General features: G+C 33.1%; 1 protein-coding gene across 8 annotated transcripts in view; it reads right to left on the minus strand.

The window, feature by feature from the left end:
* CDK13 (cyclin dependent kinase 13) overlaps nucleotides 1-19,505 on the minus strand; it is a 120,891-nt gene that overhangs the window by 5,609 nt on the left and 95,777 nt on the right. For 3 of the 8 annotated variants that reach the window (XR_014067743.1, XM_081537405.1, XM_081537404.1), the window contains 4 exons: nucleotides 10,251-10,367; nucleotides 9,548-9,679; nucleotides 3,648-3,853; nucleotides 104-376 (listed from right to left, as the gene is read on the minus strand). Coding sequence is in view for 3 of the 8 variants with exons in the window: in XM_081537405.1 (XP_081393531.1) it covers nucleotides 104-376; nucleotides 3,648-3,853; nucleotides 9,548-9,679; nucleotides 10,251-10,367 (728 nt within the window). In the remaining 5 variants the exon portion in view is untranslated. Of the gene's footprint in view, nucleotides 1-103; nucleotides 557-865; nucleotides 975-3,643; nucleotides 3,854-9,547; nucleotides 9,680-10,250; nucleotides 10,368-19,505 lie in introns of all 8 variants that reach the window. The other 5 variants (XR_014067742.1, XM_081537403.1, XR_014067744.1 and 2 more) reach the window with 4 other exon arrangements.

The raw sequence follows: 19,505 nt of genomic DNA on the forward strand, positions 1-19,505 counted from the left end.
CATCTGCTAGCAAAGCTAAACAATACCCATTACAGATAATCATCAACAGCAAGAAAAGAGAGCGATAGCAGCAGGGTCCGTGGTCTGCTGTCTGCACACTCACCCGACGCCGGCGTGCTAGGTTCTGGAGGCGGCCGGAGCTGTAATGGTGCTTCGTGTCCCGATCCATTTTCCCTCTCTTCCAGAAGCACGTCTTTCTGCTTTGACTGCTGAGCCTTTATTAACTGAGTCAACAGAACCGCAAATGCGCTCTGCACAGCCGCCTGGGCCGCATCAGGCTCCACTTTAGGCTGCATGTTCTGAGAAGAAGGCTGAATTCCTCCCAATGGTTTCGAAGACTCCTGTTGTGGTGTTGATGGATCTGTCTGTTTTTCACCTGTTGCCAAAATTCCAGCAGGAAGGTTTATTTTATTTAGCTGCTGCTGAGTCTCAGAGTTTACCTTAATGTTCAACACTTGGACAAAATCAGCCATATTAACACTTGTTTTAGACTGTAGTAGGTTTAGCAGAATTGCCAATTCACTGTGGTTTAACTGCTGTCCAGGGCCTGTTTTTACTAAAGACAAAATTTGTATTGGTTAGAATTGCCATAATTCACAGCTCCCCCTCCCCACAAAATGCCTCTGTATTACCATATTAAAATGTACATGTGTGGGACAGTGTTTAAGAAATACTGTGAAAAGGGAATCTTATTCTAGTTCAATTTCATGTACATTTAAGATGTTAAGTGCATGTAAGTTAAAACAAAAAAGAAAAAGAACTGCAGCCCATTTTGAATAAATTATCTTTAAGGGTAAATACTTCAAATGGAAAATCAAGACCAGCATTAGAAGCCCATACTATAGACATGACCAGGAAACCGCACCTGTGAATGGGCACTGGTGATGATGACAGCTACAATTTCAGGTTACTCTCTGAGCATATCCTTTATTCCTCACAACAACCGTATAAGGCATGCTTAATTACTGGCCCCACTTTTAAAAAAAAAAAAAACAAAAACAAAACTGAAGAAGAAACTGGCATCCAGAGAGACTAAAATAACTTGCTTAAGGTCACAAACTCTGTAAGTGGCAGAAATGAGATTTGAACCCAGATATTCTGACTCCAGAGTCTGAACTTTCAACCATTCACTATACTGCTCATCTAAAATAATGCTTCTTTTTTAAGAACCTAACCTTATCTTTGCAGTAAATTCAAACTGAGGTTTTATAGACTGTCTGATATAATGTCTTTCACTCAAATTGCTTTTACTTAAAGTTAAGCCCTCTGGATAAATTAGGAACTTCTACAGAAGCATGCGTATCATGTACATATATATGTGTGTGCTTAGTCACTCAGTTGTGTCCAACTTTTTGCAACCCTTTGGACTGTTACCCAGTGGGTTCCTCAGTCCATGGGATTTTTCAGGCAAGAATACTGGAGTGGGTTGCCATTTCTGACTCCAGGGGATCTTCCCTACCTAGGGATCAAACCCGTATCTCCTGCGTCTCTTGCATTGCAGGCAGATTCTTTACCCACTGAGACATCAGGGAAGCCTATTTACATATAACATGGCATTAACTCATCACCTATAAAACAGACTGTCTTTTTCTAATTTTCTGTTTAGACTTGTGATGGTTTCTACAGGTTCTTATGCAAACTTATCTGAGTCATACGTAACACGAAGGCCCTGTACATAATACTATATACATTAAGTGATAATACAGATACTGATAAGCAATTTCTATAACCACAGATGACAGACTAATAGAATTCTAAGATGAAAAGGTGATGATTAATTCTATTTTTAATATATTCTCTTTACATTATTTTAGATATTTGTTATTTCTTAGTATTTTTTTAGATTAACTAAAAACAAATTCTTGCGAGTTCTTATGATCTGCAGGTATTAGTAAGGAATTATGCTCGTTTGCTACCCACTAAGAGCTAGTTTTCCTCATTTTCCCTTTCATTTCTCTATTAGCAGATGCAGTCTCCATGTGAGCTCAGAGTACACTTTAACTATCGTGTTTCATCTACAGAAGGGACATTTTTATTTCATGACACTTACTGATGATGTAAAAAAACGGAGCTAAGAAGATCCATTCCTATTTCAAAAAACTAGAATAATAGCGACAGTTTGAATAAAGAAAGAGAGGAAGAAAAAAAAAATGAAACTCTACCATTAACAGAGTTGTAAATATGTAGAGCTAAGAAATAATACAAAATGAGCCCAGATTTCATTTTTAATCAGCTAAAATAGAGTGCAATAACTATCTTCTATTCCACTAGACTTGCCAGTGGAATAAGGACATCAGTTCCATGAAGAGAAGTAGAAATAAAGACCTGGTATTTTTCTTAAGGAACATGACAACTATTACCTGGGACAAGTGGCCACCATCCAAATTACTTATAATCATCTCAAAGCTTTTTTTAGTAATAGATGGTACATAAAACAAGTGACACAAACCAAGAAAACTTCTGTTGCTTCTCTTTTGTCTTTCTCCAAGTTTTACTATTTTATACATGAAGAGAAATGATATTGAACTTGATAGAGATAGCCGTCACTTTCTACAACAAAGGTGTTTTCTCCTAAGCTACAAATATCAAGTATTTTCATGTACAAGGGGAATTCACTATTTCAAGAAACTCTGAAGAATACTTCTGAAAAACAAGTAATTAATTTTGGTTTCTAAAGTAACATTAACACTTTATGTAGTACGACTAAGGTCAAGTCTAAGCTTGTAGATTACATGAGAAAGTATTAAAGGTAATCTTCCTCAAGCTTTCTCAGCTAGTCTACTTTATATTTATACTTAACCACAAAAAGTTCAATCTGATCCACACATCTGTTTTAATCAAGTAACTCATCGGTCAATAGTTACTCATCTCTTAATAAGTGTTGGGCTATTTTTCATGTTTAATAAAATACTACACACACATGTATTTATTTTTTATCATCTCTGTCTTCATAAAAATATTAAAGTGAAAGTTTTCTGGATTCTTGAGGCAAAATGAGGGAGTGGATTCAATTTTTTTTTTAAAGTTGTTAACTAAAAGAGAGAAAAAACACTTCTAACAACACTGAAGAGATTGGTTTCTCATAAAAAAGTTTACTCTTGTAACAGATTGAATCAGAGGAAAAAATTTAACTTCCTCAAAATACCCTTCTTTATCATACTTCAAATCATTTTGGACACAATGTCAGATTCCAGTCTTTGAGATTCTGTAACAGAGTGGGAAATATTTTAAAAGTGACCTGAGGACATTATAAACGGTGTGAAAGAGCTTTTAGTATGATTTCTGGCTGTTTTCTTATATCTTTCTTCTTCCTCCTTAGAAGCATCCACAGACACTGAACGAGGAGCCTCAAAAAATAGTGTTAGTAAAAGATCTACTGACTCTTGTACCAAGGGAAACAGTAGAGAAATCTGACCAATCACTAATCATATGTAATTTGATACAGTTTATAAAAAAATCTTACCTTGAGAGTGCTTAATATTATGTTGCTATAGCAGTGAAACATCTGTACTAGCACAATCAAATTATAAGGAAATGTCAAATTCAGTGCTCAACTTTAAAGCACAAGAGATTTAACACTACAGCAATATAGTTAATGGCAACCACAAAACAATGTGAAGCAAACCAACCCATGAAGTATTACTGACCAGGTGCTACATTCGAGTTGCCCTGAGATTTCAGCTGTGAAGATGGCAGCACGCTCTGAGGTGTGCTAGTTCTGCTGTCATCCATGCCCAGAGACAAGTCCTTTCTGGGGGCTTTAATTGTGGAAACATCATCAGTCATGCCCATCTGCTTCTGTCGTCTTCTTTTTTTACTCCATAACTCATGACAATCTTGCCATAATGGAAGGCTGGGGGAAAAAAGTATTAAATTGTTTGTCAATGGCATCTCTTAACAACAACAACAAAATGCTAATACTTAGCGTCTGCTAATATACAGCAAATATACAGCTAATATACAGAACCAAAGCTGCCACCCCCACTTCCCTACAAGTTTTCTTGAAGATTTCACACAGAGGTCTTATAAACTCCTCCAACACAAATCATCCACGTGTCTGATACAGACAAACTGTTTTTCTGTGGCTTCTGTATAATCAATGAATAATAACTTATTAAAACTATGAATGAAGAGTAAATGTTCATAGAAGTAGGTTACTATTATCTTTGGTGCAATCTTTTAAAGCCACTTCTCACACTGTACATTATACACTGAATAGGACATGAAAAAAAGGTGAAAAATATGCCACTTGCAGAAAATAGACACAGAATTAAAAAGTAACAGAGGCTAGGACATAATGTTTGTGAAAAACTTTCTAGTACAAGCTTTTTACTTTTTGATATCCTCTTATTTGCTTCTATAATCAAATGCTCTAGAATTAAACTGATGCTAAAGAGGAGTTTCAAAAACAGATTGTAATCCAGGCTTATCGCTTATACTTATCATTGAGTTTTGAATAACTAGCAACTATCAAAGTTATCCACAATTCTGAAACAACTTTTTTGTGTAATTTCACAGAATTCACAACAATAAAGAATAACTTTTGCTTAAGAAAGACATAAATATTTGATTTATAAATATTTTCTTCTTACCCTAATAAAAAATCCAATGGGAAGTTACTATGATATCTATTTTAAAGATAAGAAAATTGAGGCTTGGAAAGGTTAATAAACTTGCCCAGAATATCTATAAATTCCCTTAAGCAGCCCCAACCTAGTCTTCAACCTGGATATGTTTACCTCTAGGGATACAAGATTTTCTGATGGAGTACACCTGAAATTGTTCTACAAGTTCCACATCCATGTGTCCACTTTCCTAAAACTGATCTTTGAGAAGGGCCTGCATGTTCAGAAAGTTCTTTCACACGTCCTCTTTCACAGTTTTACCTCATGTTATAAAATAAAGGCATATGCAACAATATTGTCGAATCTTAGCAATATAATATTAAGTTAAAAAAAAAGTCATTCCCAAAAGATTACAAACAGCATGACACTTTCATAAAATTAAAAGCAACTAAAATTGCAAAATATAACTTTTTATGAGTACATTTAGATGGCAACAAAAAGTATATACAAAAGAAAACAGGGATGATGGTTACCTCCAGTGGAGGAAGGCAAGGGGGATAGGTCATGGGCGGAGAGGATACGATATGAGTAAAGTAAGTTATTGTCAAGGTTCGAGCTTTTACTCGGTAAGTTCATGGCTGCTTATAACATCATTTAAAATAACTAATTAAGTGACTAAAAGAATAAAAGAGAGCCATGCATGGACCAATGATGAGTGACACAAGAATTATGATTAAACCAAGTCTATGCACCTGAGGTCCAAAAACAAAACAAAGGCATACCTCTCAGTCATCTTACTATGATGCATTGCCTCAGCGTGTAAAAACCTCCTGGAGTAACAAACAAAGGGACAATTTGAAATATTGATATTGGGAAGCTTTAAGGCATCATAAACCTGCCAAAGACTTTCCTTTCTGTATTTGTGTGTGTGTGTACATATGTGTGTTATAAAGTATGTAACTCTGGCCACTGTTGGGGTTATTCTGAATTCAGACATACTGCAGTACTGTAGTAAGAAGGCTAGAGTGATTTCATTTTTTCCATGCTGATATTCAGAGAACGCATTGCTTTTGTGGGAGAGTCCCATGAGAATAAAGCAAAGAAACCCACTAAAACGGGATTTTGTTCCCTTCCACAATTTAAAGGTAAGAGATTTGTTATGGATGATCTCAACACTAGGAAAGATAAACATTACCCAACAAATAGTAATAGGTTAGTGATGCTATTAGATGTACTGGGAATGTTTCCAGGACAACCAAATTTTTAATGTGCTCTTTTCTAAACGTTCAAATACAGGCTCAGGCACTTACTTACTGTGTCTCATAGGCAAGTAACTTGACCTCCGTGCCTCACTTTCCTTATCTTTAAAAACGGAGTTAACAAGACAATCTACCTTGTGGAGTAGAAGTAAATGTATGTTAACATATGTAAGCACCTGGACAGTGCCTTTCACACAGCAAGCATTATATTCATGTTTCATCATTCAGAAAGGTAGTTTGAAAGTATTTTGTATTTAATCATATCACAAAATATTTATTCCATTTACAGTTGATCACATTTATCTTATGAATTGTTTAAAGCCTTTTACTTGCTTTTAAGGAAAAATAAAATTATAGACTAGCTGCTAGCCTAATCCACTTTTTAGCAAAGTGCACTATTTCATTAAATACATTAAAAAAGTTTGACAGGATATCTAGTAAAATTAATGAAATTTATTTTTAGTACCATATTCATTTGATTATTCCTAAAAAACTGTTAACAAGAGTTTAATACATATACTATTTCCCAGAGTAATACCAATGCCTTTCTTTATAGTTCTCATCTTCACATTTTACAATCTTAACTACCATTACATAAGAAAATAATAGAGATATGTTATACTATTTATATAGCCTTTTATTTAAATATCAGATCAATATCATCATAATTTCAACCCGACTGCTTTAGTGATATACCTAACAAAGATAAATCCCATAATTTATTACTGGTTGAATAGAATGTTCACCAAAATCTGTACTAACATGTTTATTTTTAATGGAAAAATATAGTCCAGTGTGTTCTGATACAAATTAAATCAATTTAGGTTATGTGTTTGATAGTATGAACAGAGTTTCCTATTAGGTTATATGGCAAATATTTTCCATAAATCAAATGGGATGCATCTACGGTTTCAAGATTCTGACAAAAGCATATATTTTTAATATGTAATAAGAAATGCAATTTAACAAATGCATTAATTGGTTAAGTAGCACTGAAATTACATGTTGACTTCCTAAGTGCAAATAAAAGAAAAAGTAACAAGTATAAGAAGTCATGTAGTAAGTATTGGTAAAGTTTCTTTGGTTTATTCTCTCAAAATTTGAAAAAAATAAATGATTAATGACTGGTTAAGTAATCTTTTGCAAGTCATGTGGTTTCTAATTCTTTGCTGTCAAGAAAATTAGAGAAAGAATCTTAAGTTGACATCTGAAAGGTCATTAAAATAATTTTTGATGACAGAGCACTGTGATCTTGGGGATATAATATAGAAGAAGTTCAAAAAACTCAGTGATTTAACTATAACAAAACTCCATCCAGTCTCAAATGCTTATTTTAAAAGGGTACTTACAAAATTTTTTAAATTACCATTAATGTGGAACTACATCTCATTCTAGAATATATAACATTAACAGATATGCAAATCACTTGAAAAAAATCTCAACTCTATTTCATTAACGTTGCATCTCCAATAAAATCTACTATTAGTTTCTTTTTTTTTAACTAAAATATGCACTACTGATTAATTAAGAAGAAAAAGCTTTGTAGTCAAAGGAAATTTTTAAATTAAATTCCCACTCATATATATATACTTGTTTTAAAGAAGTACAACAGGGTAATCAACAAAATGTTTTCAAGCATAAATATATGCTACATTAAAAACCTGCAGAAGCAATGTAAGTTCATACACACACACAAAAACCCAGTGATGTCCAATTGTTGAAAAGTCTGTTCATACATTTCTAAGTGAATACTGATTAATATCAAATGCCTAGGTATTTTGATTCCACTAGATACATTTACAAGATAACTGCTGTATTTAAAAGTGACTACAATTACACACTGAAAGTTTTATCTTTGGCAACTATTTAAACCCTTGATTTTAAAAGTTTAGATGGCAGTTTAAAATGTGCTCAATCCAGTTTTACCAGAATTTTTTTGTATGGCCCACTTAAACCAAGATATCAATTTAGTACTACCAATAATGGGAGAAAAATTATATTATATTCCTCTTGATGTGATACAGCAGGAAATACACATCATTACCCTAAGTAGTATTCTTGCTAAAAAAAAACCAAAAATACACTCCAATTACTGGTTACACTAGTTCTGATCATGAAGAAGTAATTAAAGCCAGACTGTAGAATGCTTTACAAAACAGCTAGCTCATCAAAAATGTCAATGTCATAAAAGTCTTCCCCGGAGACTGAAGAGACATGACAACTAAATGAAATGTGTGAGCTTAGAATAAATTCTTCACCCAAAAAACCAAACCAAAACAAAACAAAAACCAGAGTAAAAAGGCAATTATTGGGCCAACTAGAGAAATTTGAATATAAACTATCAGATATTTAAATGTTAAATTTCCTGTGTTTCATAATGATATTGTAGTTATACAGAATAAAGTCCTAGTTCTTATACATAACATGGTGAAAGTGAAATGTTATTTCCACAATAATCAAATAGTTCAGGAAAAAAGATACAGAGTGATAAATATGTCCAAATAACAGTTAAGTGTTGAATCTAGATGAAGGATATATAAATGCTCATTGTATTATTCTATTTTTCTGTATAGAGTTGAAAATTTTCAAAATCAAAAGTTAAAAGGGGTACTAAAGCCAAAATTTCAAGACTGCTGACATATACTATAAGCATAAAAAAAAAAAAATCCATGAAACAATTCAACAGTGAGTGATTCAGGTTCCTCAGCATGTCAGATGATAGATCCTTTCTGCCTTTCAAAACATCTCACAAAGGCTATTCATATACAGTTCAATAAAAAACTAAAGCCGAGTATGATGGATCTCATAGAACTGTAGTAAGACCAGTTTCATTAATTAAGTGGAAGAGTCAGGATTTGAACTCCAAAGCCCATGTTTGTTCATTCACAATATACTGTTATTACATGGACACACTTTGTTATTATAGGAACAGGTTTGCTTTTATGACACTCATCATCATTTTCAAAATAACTAACAAAATCTCTACAAACTTGCCAGGTTCTATCAAGGAGAATGAAATGGACTGCTTTATTCCCTTCCCCAAATCAATCCTAGAGAAATTACAGGAACCACAAAGGAGTGAAAGAGTCAAGAACTCAAGCATTCTGACTCCCAAACTCTATGCATTTCCTGCCTCCCAACCCCCACAACAGACAGTAAACTTATTCTATACAGGCTTTTGATACTAATATTCTTTCACTCAGTGATAAGAATTTTCTATTGTGTAGTCTGCTAAGGAGTATTTCAGAACCTCTTTTTGTTACAGAACTAACTTGAATTTGATAGCTGGCTTCACCCTTTACTAGATTTGTATTCTTGGGCAAGTTTCTTAACCTCTCTGAACCTGTTTGCATCTCTGTAAAATGGTGATAGTAATACCCATTTCCTAAGATTGTAAAGATTAATGTACTACATGAGAAATGCTTAGCATAGCACTCAAGATTTTAGCTATAGCAAGTAATATTGATAGAAGCAGTACTACAATAGCAGCAGCAGTGACTTTTTTTAAGAGTTGAAATATATTAATAAAATTACCTATAGGAAAGCTGCTTTTGCTCGTCTGACGTTTAGCTGAACATTTAATGTGCAAATTATATGTACTACTGCTATTCTATTTGATTAATTATTTTTCTTTTGACTTAACTTACCACAGAATAGCTTAATAGTTACATACAGATGTTATTAAAATTGTCCACACTTTGCATATGGTAAAAAGTTACTTACTCTGGTGGAGGCATTTTTGAGGGTTCCACATCCCGCAGGAACTCACACTGAAGAGCCTGCTCTGCAGTACAGCGCTTACTAGGATCCAAGGCGAGCATGTAATCAAATAAGTCTAGTGCGGCTGCAGGAATACTGGCATGAGAGGATTACAAAAGTCATGCAAGTTCTTTGACTCAAGTTTAATGTTCTGTAGGAACTTAAACATTAGCATTTTGTAACACATTTGCAACAGTTTATTCCAATAAGTTACAAATCTTACTTTGAAGAAATGCTTATTTTTTACATAATTTTGTAAGTATTATTCTAAATAATTTGAAAACTAGCAAAATTAGTATATTTATTACTCTATGGGCAATCTGCTGTTTTAACATTAACTAAAAACTGAACAGAATAGTTTCCTACAACAAAATAAAAAACTGAATTCAAGTATCTTGAAAACTGTTTCATTAAAATTTTAAATGATATTGTTAAACTTCTTTCAGGTAAACACTAAATCAAACACACAACCCCAAATAACTGATTTCATAATGATGGTGAAACGCTTACTTGCATGTAGCAAAGGGACATTCAAAATTAAATGATATAGTAGAACTGTGATAGTTCTACCTTAGGTCAACAGAGGCTAGAGTAACATTTAGAATTCTAAAGAAGTAACTTTGTAAAAAATCAATGCAATATGGATGTTTAAGCATCCCCCTCTTACAAAACAAATTCTTCTCTTAACTTGCGACGATATTGCTTCTTTGGTTTCATGGTGTTGAAATACGGTAGTTTGATTACATCAGGCCACACTGCAGGACATGGACTCCCACATATACGGCTAAACAACACACAAAAATAAGTACATCAATATAAACTACATGGAAAAAATAATACATGCAAATGCTATACAAAACAACTCCTTTTTAAATATACAAAAGCTGAAGTTCTCATATAATGTATAAGTGAAAGTGAAGTCGCTCAGTCGTGTCCGACTCTTTGCAACCCCATGGACTGTAAGCCTACCAGGCTCCTCTGTCCATGGGATTTTCCAGGCAAGAGTACTGGAGTGGGTTGCCATTTCCTTCTCCAGAGGATCTTCCTGACCCAGGGGTTGAACCCAGGTCTCCCACATTTTAGGCAGATGCTTTACCATCTGAGCCACCAGGGAAGTCCTATAATGTATAAAAGTTTCATTAAATATTTTAGTCATCCCAAATAAACTGTCTTAAGAATTTCTTTTCAGTGAATGCTTTTAACACTCTATAAACATTCCAATTTCTAGAAAGAAAACCTTCATATTTGCAAAATCAAATCTTAAAGACACAAGTAATATTCAAAATATGTGGAGCATATTTTGAACCAAAATTTTAAATTTTTATACCAATTGAGGAACTAGAGTTTAGTATATGTATTCTCTGGTTTCGCAGGTACCTATCATTACCACTTTTCATGAATATAATGAAGTTTGCAATAACAGCAGAAAAGATTTCCTACACTGAAGACACTAACTGTATAGACTGCTGCTGAATTAGATCAACTAGAGAACCCTAAAAGTCACATTCCTGAAACATAGTTCTTCAATTTCAGTACTGCCTCTGATTTCAAGGTATTTAGAGCTTTTAACTGCTTTACTCTCTATATCTTGGAATCCCTCAGTATTCTTATAGTAAGTCCTTCATAAACTAAAGAAATGCTCTAACAGATGACTCTAGCTGATAAACATTTTAAAATGCTTTGGTAGTATATAGATGAAAAACTGGTTAAATATACTTAAGTCAAGTATATTGAGAATAGATGTGTATCTTATATAAAATTATCAGATAAAATTTTATCTTATAAAATTATACTGACCTTCATATATAAAAAGAAAAGGTCCATGCCTCACTGACATAAAAGTAAAAATATTCTACACATACATAAATACACGTACTAAGGTACAGAAGCAAGTGACAACTAAAGTTGCCATTCTTCAGCAGACCTTAAGATCACTACTACATCAGAAACATTTATACCAGACGATGAGAGCATTTTTAAAGCTGTGTCATTAGGATTTCTGTAAATTCAAGCTTTTAAGATCTTACTCTTTAATATGCCTATCTCTTCTTCCTTACAATCTCATTCTCACAACCTCCTCAAAAGGAGAGAAGGCCAAACTCAGGAGCATGGTTCTCTATGATCGGGTCCCAAATTGTCTTCCTCATTCTCATCTTCCAATTCATCTCTTCATGGGCCAACCATTCTTCCATGTCTTTGTTCGTACTCCTTCTTCCTAGATTCTACCTAGCTGAATCCTTTTCATTCCTGAAGATGCACATCAAAAGTAATCTATTTACAATGTTTTCCGTATCCTCGCTGTCCAGAATAGTCACTTTCTACATCCTCCTGATTTCTTTTGACACTATTTCATCCTGCTTTACATTTTAGTTGTTTACATGACTTTATCTTACTAAATTATGGTAAGAGAATCACTCTTGCACTTTTGTATACTACATAAATATAAATAATCAATCCCTCACAGATTGATGTGCACCATAATAAAAGTATAAAATACACTGGAATAAAGAAAATGAAGGATACTTTAAACTACAGAAATATAAGAAAATGTACTTGAGTTACAGAAGAGATACAGAATTTTGCCTACAACTCAAAGGATAAGTAAACAATAGACAGGTGAGAAAGGAAATAAGAAATACGTTACTGGCAAAGACTAGTGCACAGGCAAGGTTATGAAAATAGCAAAGTATAAACATTCAGGAGGCAGATCAAGGAAAGTGGTATAGGTGGAATTTGGGGCTACAGAGGTTTATTTCGGAACACAGACAGGGGTCACACAACAGTCTTATGAGGCAGTTTGTCCAACTACAAAGAAGACAGACTTGGAAAACAAACTTTAGACCTCAACACTATCTGTGATATGGGTGAAACTGTGCTGCTTAGAATCTGTTGCTCTTTTGTAAAATGGAGATTCATTTTATTTCAGAGCTGTGAAAGTATATGATCCAGCATCTGGCTCATTAATAGCCTTATAATAGAAATTAGCTTCACTATCTCATAGCTAAAGACTTTTATTTTATGTATTCTGGGAAGATAGTTGACTGGGAACGTTATCTAACTGGGAGCAGCATACAGGATGGAATACACATTCTAAGATAGGGAAAAACTTTAGAAATTAGGGAAGGAGACATGACAGAAATTGATAACTGCATTTTAGCAAAATCAGTGCCTGATAATCAATTAGCTATGCCTAAATCATTTCTGAAGACATTCTGAAATGCATCATATGCTAAATCCCTAAATACCTGAGATCTGTTATGGGAATCTATTTTGATCTGATTTATCTATTCTGATGTCAATATCACATGAAAGCTTTACATTTTTCTTAAGACAAGACAAACCCCACTATGTACTCATTCCTCTAATTATCCTTTTCAGGATTTCCTTACAGATGAATTGTACAATCAATACTGTCACATTCCAAGTAAGAGAATCCTGTTGGGATTCAACACAGCTGCTCTGGATTAAAGAACTGTGATCTTTACAAAGCTTAATGCTTCAATTTTTACATTTCCTTTGGTTTTATTCAAGCATATCTTATTTTATTACACCGCATTTTTTTTGTTTAAACAAATTTCAAGTTTGTGGTAAGCTTGTGTCAGCAAGTCTACTGACACCATCTTTCCAAAAGCATTTACTCACTTCATGTCTCTGCATCAGATTCTGGTAATTCTCACAGTATCTCAAATCCTCCTTCACAAGAAGTTTACAACTTGCTCAAGGCTCAAACGATGGCAGGCACTTTTAGCAATATAGTATTTTAAAATTAGGGCATATACACATAATACTATTGCTTATCTAACAGACTACAGTATAGTGCAAATATAACTTCATATACATTGGGAAACCAAAGAATTTTGTGAGTCACTTTGATACTCACTTTATCATGGTAGCCTATAACCAAACCTGCAATAGCTCCAAAGTTTACTTGTATAAAGTTCTTCAATTAGATCTTGTGTTTCTTTTTATGGGGTTTAGTGTCATTTTTTGAACTTGTTCCTATCCCTATTATATTTCCTAAGCAATAATTAGAAGAGTTTTGTTAAAGGAAATGGTCAAAATGTGGCAAAAATTTTTTTTAGAATGCCCTCTGAGATCCTATGGTTCCTAATAGTTTTTTAAAAATAGTTGTTTGTTTGAGGCTTTCCATTATCATCACCTAAAATCAGAACACATCTGTTATTTTTTCAAATATGTATTCTTTATCATTATGGTATGCTACATTATGTGGTAATTACCAAACAATGTTAAAATGCTAACGATGCTACACAATATTTGGTAATTTTTTGGTTTCCGATTTTAATGGGAGTACTTTCATTATTTACCAGTGGGAAGAATGATAACTTCTGGTTTGAGAAACACAACACATGGTAAAGATAGTAACAGACATATACAAATTCACACATACCTCCTGCTAAGAAAGCATTAATTTATTCCTAAACTTAGGGTTTAATTGTTGTGACTTTCAAATTTCAAAAGAATGCTTCTTTACTTCTATCAGTTTGATTTTTAGAAACTCTATTGTAGCCATCATCTGCATTTTTTTACTTGGGTTACTAATATTATGAATTATTAAGAGATTTTCTAATACTTAGTTATCCATACATTCAAAAGAGGAATATTTCTTGGGCCTAATCAAAGTACAAGTTTTTAGTGTAATGCTGTATTCTCCTTTTTAATTGGTCTACACCAGCAGTTTGCAAAAATAGGGTCCCCTAGACCCTTCAGGGGTCTGGTAGGTCAAAGATACTTTTAAAACATCATTTACACTTTTTAATGTGTTGACTTTGTACTGACACTATTAAGCCAACGGTATAAAACACTGGCACCTTAGCATGATTTAAGGCAGAGATGCCAGACTATTAGCAGTACAGACTCTTCAGTAACACTTGATGGGGTGGGGAGGGTTTTCACTCAAGAATGCACTTGATGAAGCAGTAAAAATTGTTATTAAATCCTTACACTTGAAGATGTATCTTTTTAATATTCTTAGTAATGAAAGAGAAGATACTCATAAAGCACTTCTGCTGCACAAAAAAGTGACAGTTATCTTGAGAAGCACTTGTACAATAATTGAGTTGCAAGCTGCTGCTTTTTTCATGAACCACCATTTTTACCTACAAAAAGAACTATCAAACTGTGGTCACTGACTTGGGTATCTGCCAGACATTTTCTTATATAGGAACAAAGTCAGCTTGTTACTTCAAGGAAGACAACTGCAGTGTTGTCAATTATAAAATTCAAGCTTTCAGGAGAAAGTCAGGAATACTAAAAGACTTACGTCTGCACTGTAAACTTAAAAGCTTCAAAATAGTATGGCAAAAACTATTACAATATTGTAAAGTAATTAGCCCCCAACTAAAATAAATAAATTTATTAAAAAAAAAAAAAAGCTTCAAAATAAATACCTAAAGGCTTTTCTGATGAGATTAGTGTCATAACAAGAACCATAAAATGAAATGTTACATTTAGAAGATCTGTTCAATTCAGTGATCCAATATAGATTAAGTGACCCACACATAATGTTACAAAATCATCACGGGTAAAAGACCTATTCAGAGTATAAGATACACCAATGGGTTTCAATATATTAGAGTACAAAATCTGTGGTTACAGACTGAATATTGCAAATAACCTGCTTTAAAAAACAAAAAAAAACAACTGCCATTCACTGCAGTTTCAAGGAAGAATATGCACAATTATCTGAAAAGACTACTGAAAACATCATATCACAGATGTTTATCCATATGTTTATTAAGCCAGACATGCAAAATTTATAAAAATGTAAAAACAATTTTATTCATTTCACCATTTATTTTAGTTTGGAAAAATATACACTTTTTACAATTAAAATGTTATGTTAACATATTGTTTTAAAATGAATAAATATTTTTAATTCTCAGTTTTAAATTTCAATACATACCATCAACATAAACAAGCTCCTGGGATTTTTCACAATGTCTAATAGTATAAAGAAGTTCTGAGACCAAAAAGATTAAGAAATACAAGTCTACAGAATTTTTTATGATACTGACTTATAAACGTATACATGCTTCACTTTTTAAAATATGCGAACGTTGCTTCATTTCCAATATTCTGGAACCAAAGCCTATGCCTTTAAAGTTTTAAAAATTTTACCTGTGTGACCTGAGGCTTTGTGTATGTGTAGGGCAGGAGAGAGGGTAGATTCTTCTCATTCCAAATCTACTTTCTCCCATAATTAGTTTTTTATTCCCTAAGCAATATACACTGTGTGATATAAGGTTCTTTCACTGGCTGCTTAAGAGTTAAAAGTGTGACTCTCATGTAGAAACATTTTTGCCCTCATTCATCCCTTTTTTGTCCCCACCTATGTTTTTCACTCTCTTTGATTCAATTCAAGCCACTTATCATAGAATTTTTGTAATCTGCCTAAAGCATTTTCTGGAATCAGGTGAAGTACAAATAACTTGACCACTACAGTGTAAAGCTTTTTAAGACAGATTCTGATTAGTATTACCATCCTTAATACATTTATATGTATTTGTTCAATGCAGACCCTAGAACTCATCATTCCTGAGGCTTCAGACTGGGGAAATATTCCAACATTACTGCAAATAAGATAAGGGGAAGAGTATGTATTAGCAAACTTATATTTAATTTTTACAATCCTAAGCATATTCTTTGTCCTGTTTTACTTGTGAAGAAAGAAACTTACAGCATTATGGAACTTAACCTAAGTCACAAGAGCAGGAAGTAGCTGAGATGGCATTAGAGCCAAGGATTTCATGATTCCAAAGCCCACCCTATCTAATATATTCTGCTGCCTTCTTCAAATCAAGGAGATATGTCTCTTTTACCAGAAATGCCCCCTTTTCATGTTTTAAAAATAATTAATGCTATAAAATCAAATTTGAAGCATTCTTTTTCATAATATACATATTTACTATCTTACCAAAACCCAAAGACATTTCAAAATATATCAAGTGGAAAATAAAATAGTCCCCTCCCTACCCCCCTCACAAGTCCATGATCAGATTAACAGATTCAGATTCTTCTGATATGTTTAATTTGTCTCCTGTATATGGGATCAAACCAATCACAGTTTCTATAAAATTGATCTTCTCATGTGACAATGTTGCTTTTCCACATCAGGATCTCCTGATCTACTACCTCCTTTTTAATAACTGTAGAGTATGTCACTAACGGAATGAACTTTCTGTTTCCCATTAACTGACTTAACATGTTCACAAGATAATCAAAACAGACTCATTGCCTGAGGATCATGACTTTTCTGTTCACTCAAATCTCTACTCAAATGATACCTCATGAAATTTTCTCTGGTACCATATACACTACCTTCTATCGCTTTCTACCCTCTTACACTTATCACCACCTGATACATTTTATTCTTGTTTTTTTCTGTCTCTGCCAACAAGAAAGCAGAAAAGGATGTGTGCCAGTTACTAGGCACTGGAGATACAATCCCCAACCTCTGCTGTATCCTCAGTACCTAGCAACTGGAACATAATCAGCACTCAATAAATACTGTTCAATTAACTCCTTGATTTGAAATGTCCTCTGTATCATATTTTAAGGTCCATATGAACTTTCCTTACTTCTGAATTTCCCATATAATTCCAATGATTCATCTATGGTATCTTGTGCCAGCACAAAATAGTTTTAGTCACTAAAATTTGGTTTTAACATATGATATGCCAAATTGTCTGTCTTTTTTAAAAAATTTTTCCTAGTTACTTTCAGGCTCATCCCTCCAGATAAACATTAAAATCAATCAGTGTTCAGAAAATGTTCTCTGAAATTCTCATTAGGACTATAATGACTACTAGAGGATGAACTGCCACCTTAAAAAAAAAAAAAGGAAGGCTTCCTAGCCAAAAATAAGATATGTCTCTCCAATACTTACTTAAATCTTCTTTAACATTGTAGGTGACAAACTGGTTAATATTCATAAATAATCTTTAAAAGCTATTTCTTTTGGAATATATGTATTAGTATATATACCTCTATTGGGTTCACTTTTCTAATATTACTAGTTAACTTATCAGCGCCTCTAAAACACTCTTAAAATGATACCATAAGTTAACTTTTTCTCATTCATATCTTTGCTTCTAGTATTTTACCACTAAACATGATTTAGTCAGTTTGTGATACATATTTTTATCATAGTAAAGAAATATGCCTCTACACTTAATCAGGAGTTTATAATTTCAGCAAATGCCTATTCAACAGCTATCAAGATAAACATACTGTTTTTTGTCTGTTAAAATGATGAATTATAATAAAGGAATACCTAAAGCTAAAACATTCTTGTATTTTTAGGATGACCTACTTGACTCTGTAATTTTTAATAAAACATTAGATAACACAAGCTAATCAGTTCTTTTAGAATTTTTATATTAATGTCCTGTAAAAATTTCTCAGGCTTTCTTCATTAACTTTTTGTGTTTGTGTCATAGTAACTAAAAGCTCCAGAAGTTTTATTTCCCAGAGTAATAGAGAATGATATTGTTTCTAAGATAAACCTACTTAGATTCAAATCTCAATTTTGCCACTTGCTAGTTTAGTTGTATGACTTTGAACAAATTCTTCACCTCTATAAAGTTCAGTTTTCTTAACTATAAAGACAAGACACAACTGAAGTAATTCAGGTGAATTCTTAGAACAATATTTGCATCATGTATAAACTAAATAAATATCAACATCACGGACAGAGGCCAAGTATCCAATCCAATTAAGAACAATATTTGGCTAACAGAAAAAAATGGGTTAGAAGAAATCATTACCAAAAGAAAAAGAAAGGTACACAGATATATGATTTAAACATTTTATTTTAACTAAAAGCATATAAATGTGTATTTCCCAATGTTCTGACACAGAGCCATGGCCTTCTCTTTCAAGAGAGGATTCACTGAATGGGGTTCTACATTAGCTTTCTTGCACAAACCATAGCCATAACATATCATCCAGGATTCCAAGCAATCTGATCATTAAATTATTCTAAATTTGTATGACTTTTCTTTCTTACAGTACCCTGCACACACCTAAATAATTTAATAGCAATGTTGATAAGTCTTTGCAAAGAACATCTGTCCATAATTGAACATATGTACAATAATAGAATATTTGTATACAAAATTGGAAACAACTCCCTCTTGGTCATCGTACTCTTCAACTGCTGGAATAAATACATAGTCTTAAGTAGAGGAGAGAGTGATAATCTACTAACTGCAAATATTCAGTGTGCTATGTTATCAAGCTAGTGGTATTTACAGATGGAATGGAAAGCACCAATTAGTCCAATAAGTCTGCTAAAGGCAAAGTTGACAGTATATGGGTATTTTTGTGTCTTATACCAATCTTTCCTAAAAATTCTCAGCCATATTTTCAAACACTCGTGCAAATCTTACAAGTTGCGAATTAATATTACTATAAATAATAAAACCAAAGCTGTTTTTTTAAAAGAAAATTTATTTAAAATATTAGATGACGAGAAAGATGATTACCCTATGACCAAGGTCCTACAATAGGCTTCAAATAATGAAGACATATGCTAGTGAGTACATGGATGTATTTCAGTGTGTGCATACATATACAGATACATATAAACATGTATGCATATACGTATATAAAAGAGTATTTCTGATATCCCCAAACATTAATTCTTCCATACTCCACACTCTGAAAAACAGAATCTACCATTCATTCTCTCCTACATTTACTCCTCCTTCCCAGTCTTATTTTTAGGGCCTCAAACATGTTAATTTAATCACAAAATATTCATGGACTTTAAGATCCTTAATTTTACTAGAACAATCATCAGAGTGCCTGTAACATAGTTTCTCCTCCTTTCAACACTCATTTAGCTTTAAATAGAAACGTGATGTTCACCTAGAAACACAGGCCTGAAAATTTTTTAAAT

The sequence above is a fragment of the Giraffa tippelskirchi genome, chromosome 10 (assembly GCF_054371585.1).
Source record: "Giraffa tippelskirchi isolate mGirTip1 chromosome 10, T2T-mGirTip1v1.2.pri, whole genome shotgun sequence".
Lineage (NCBI taxonomy): Eukaryota > Metazoa > Chordata > Mammalia > Artiodactyla > Giraffidae > Giraffa > Giraffa tippelskirchi.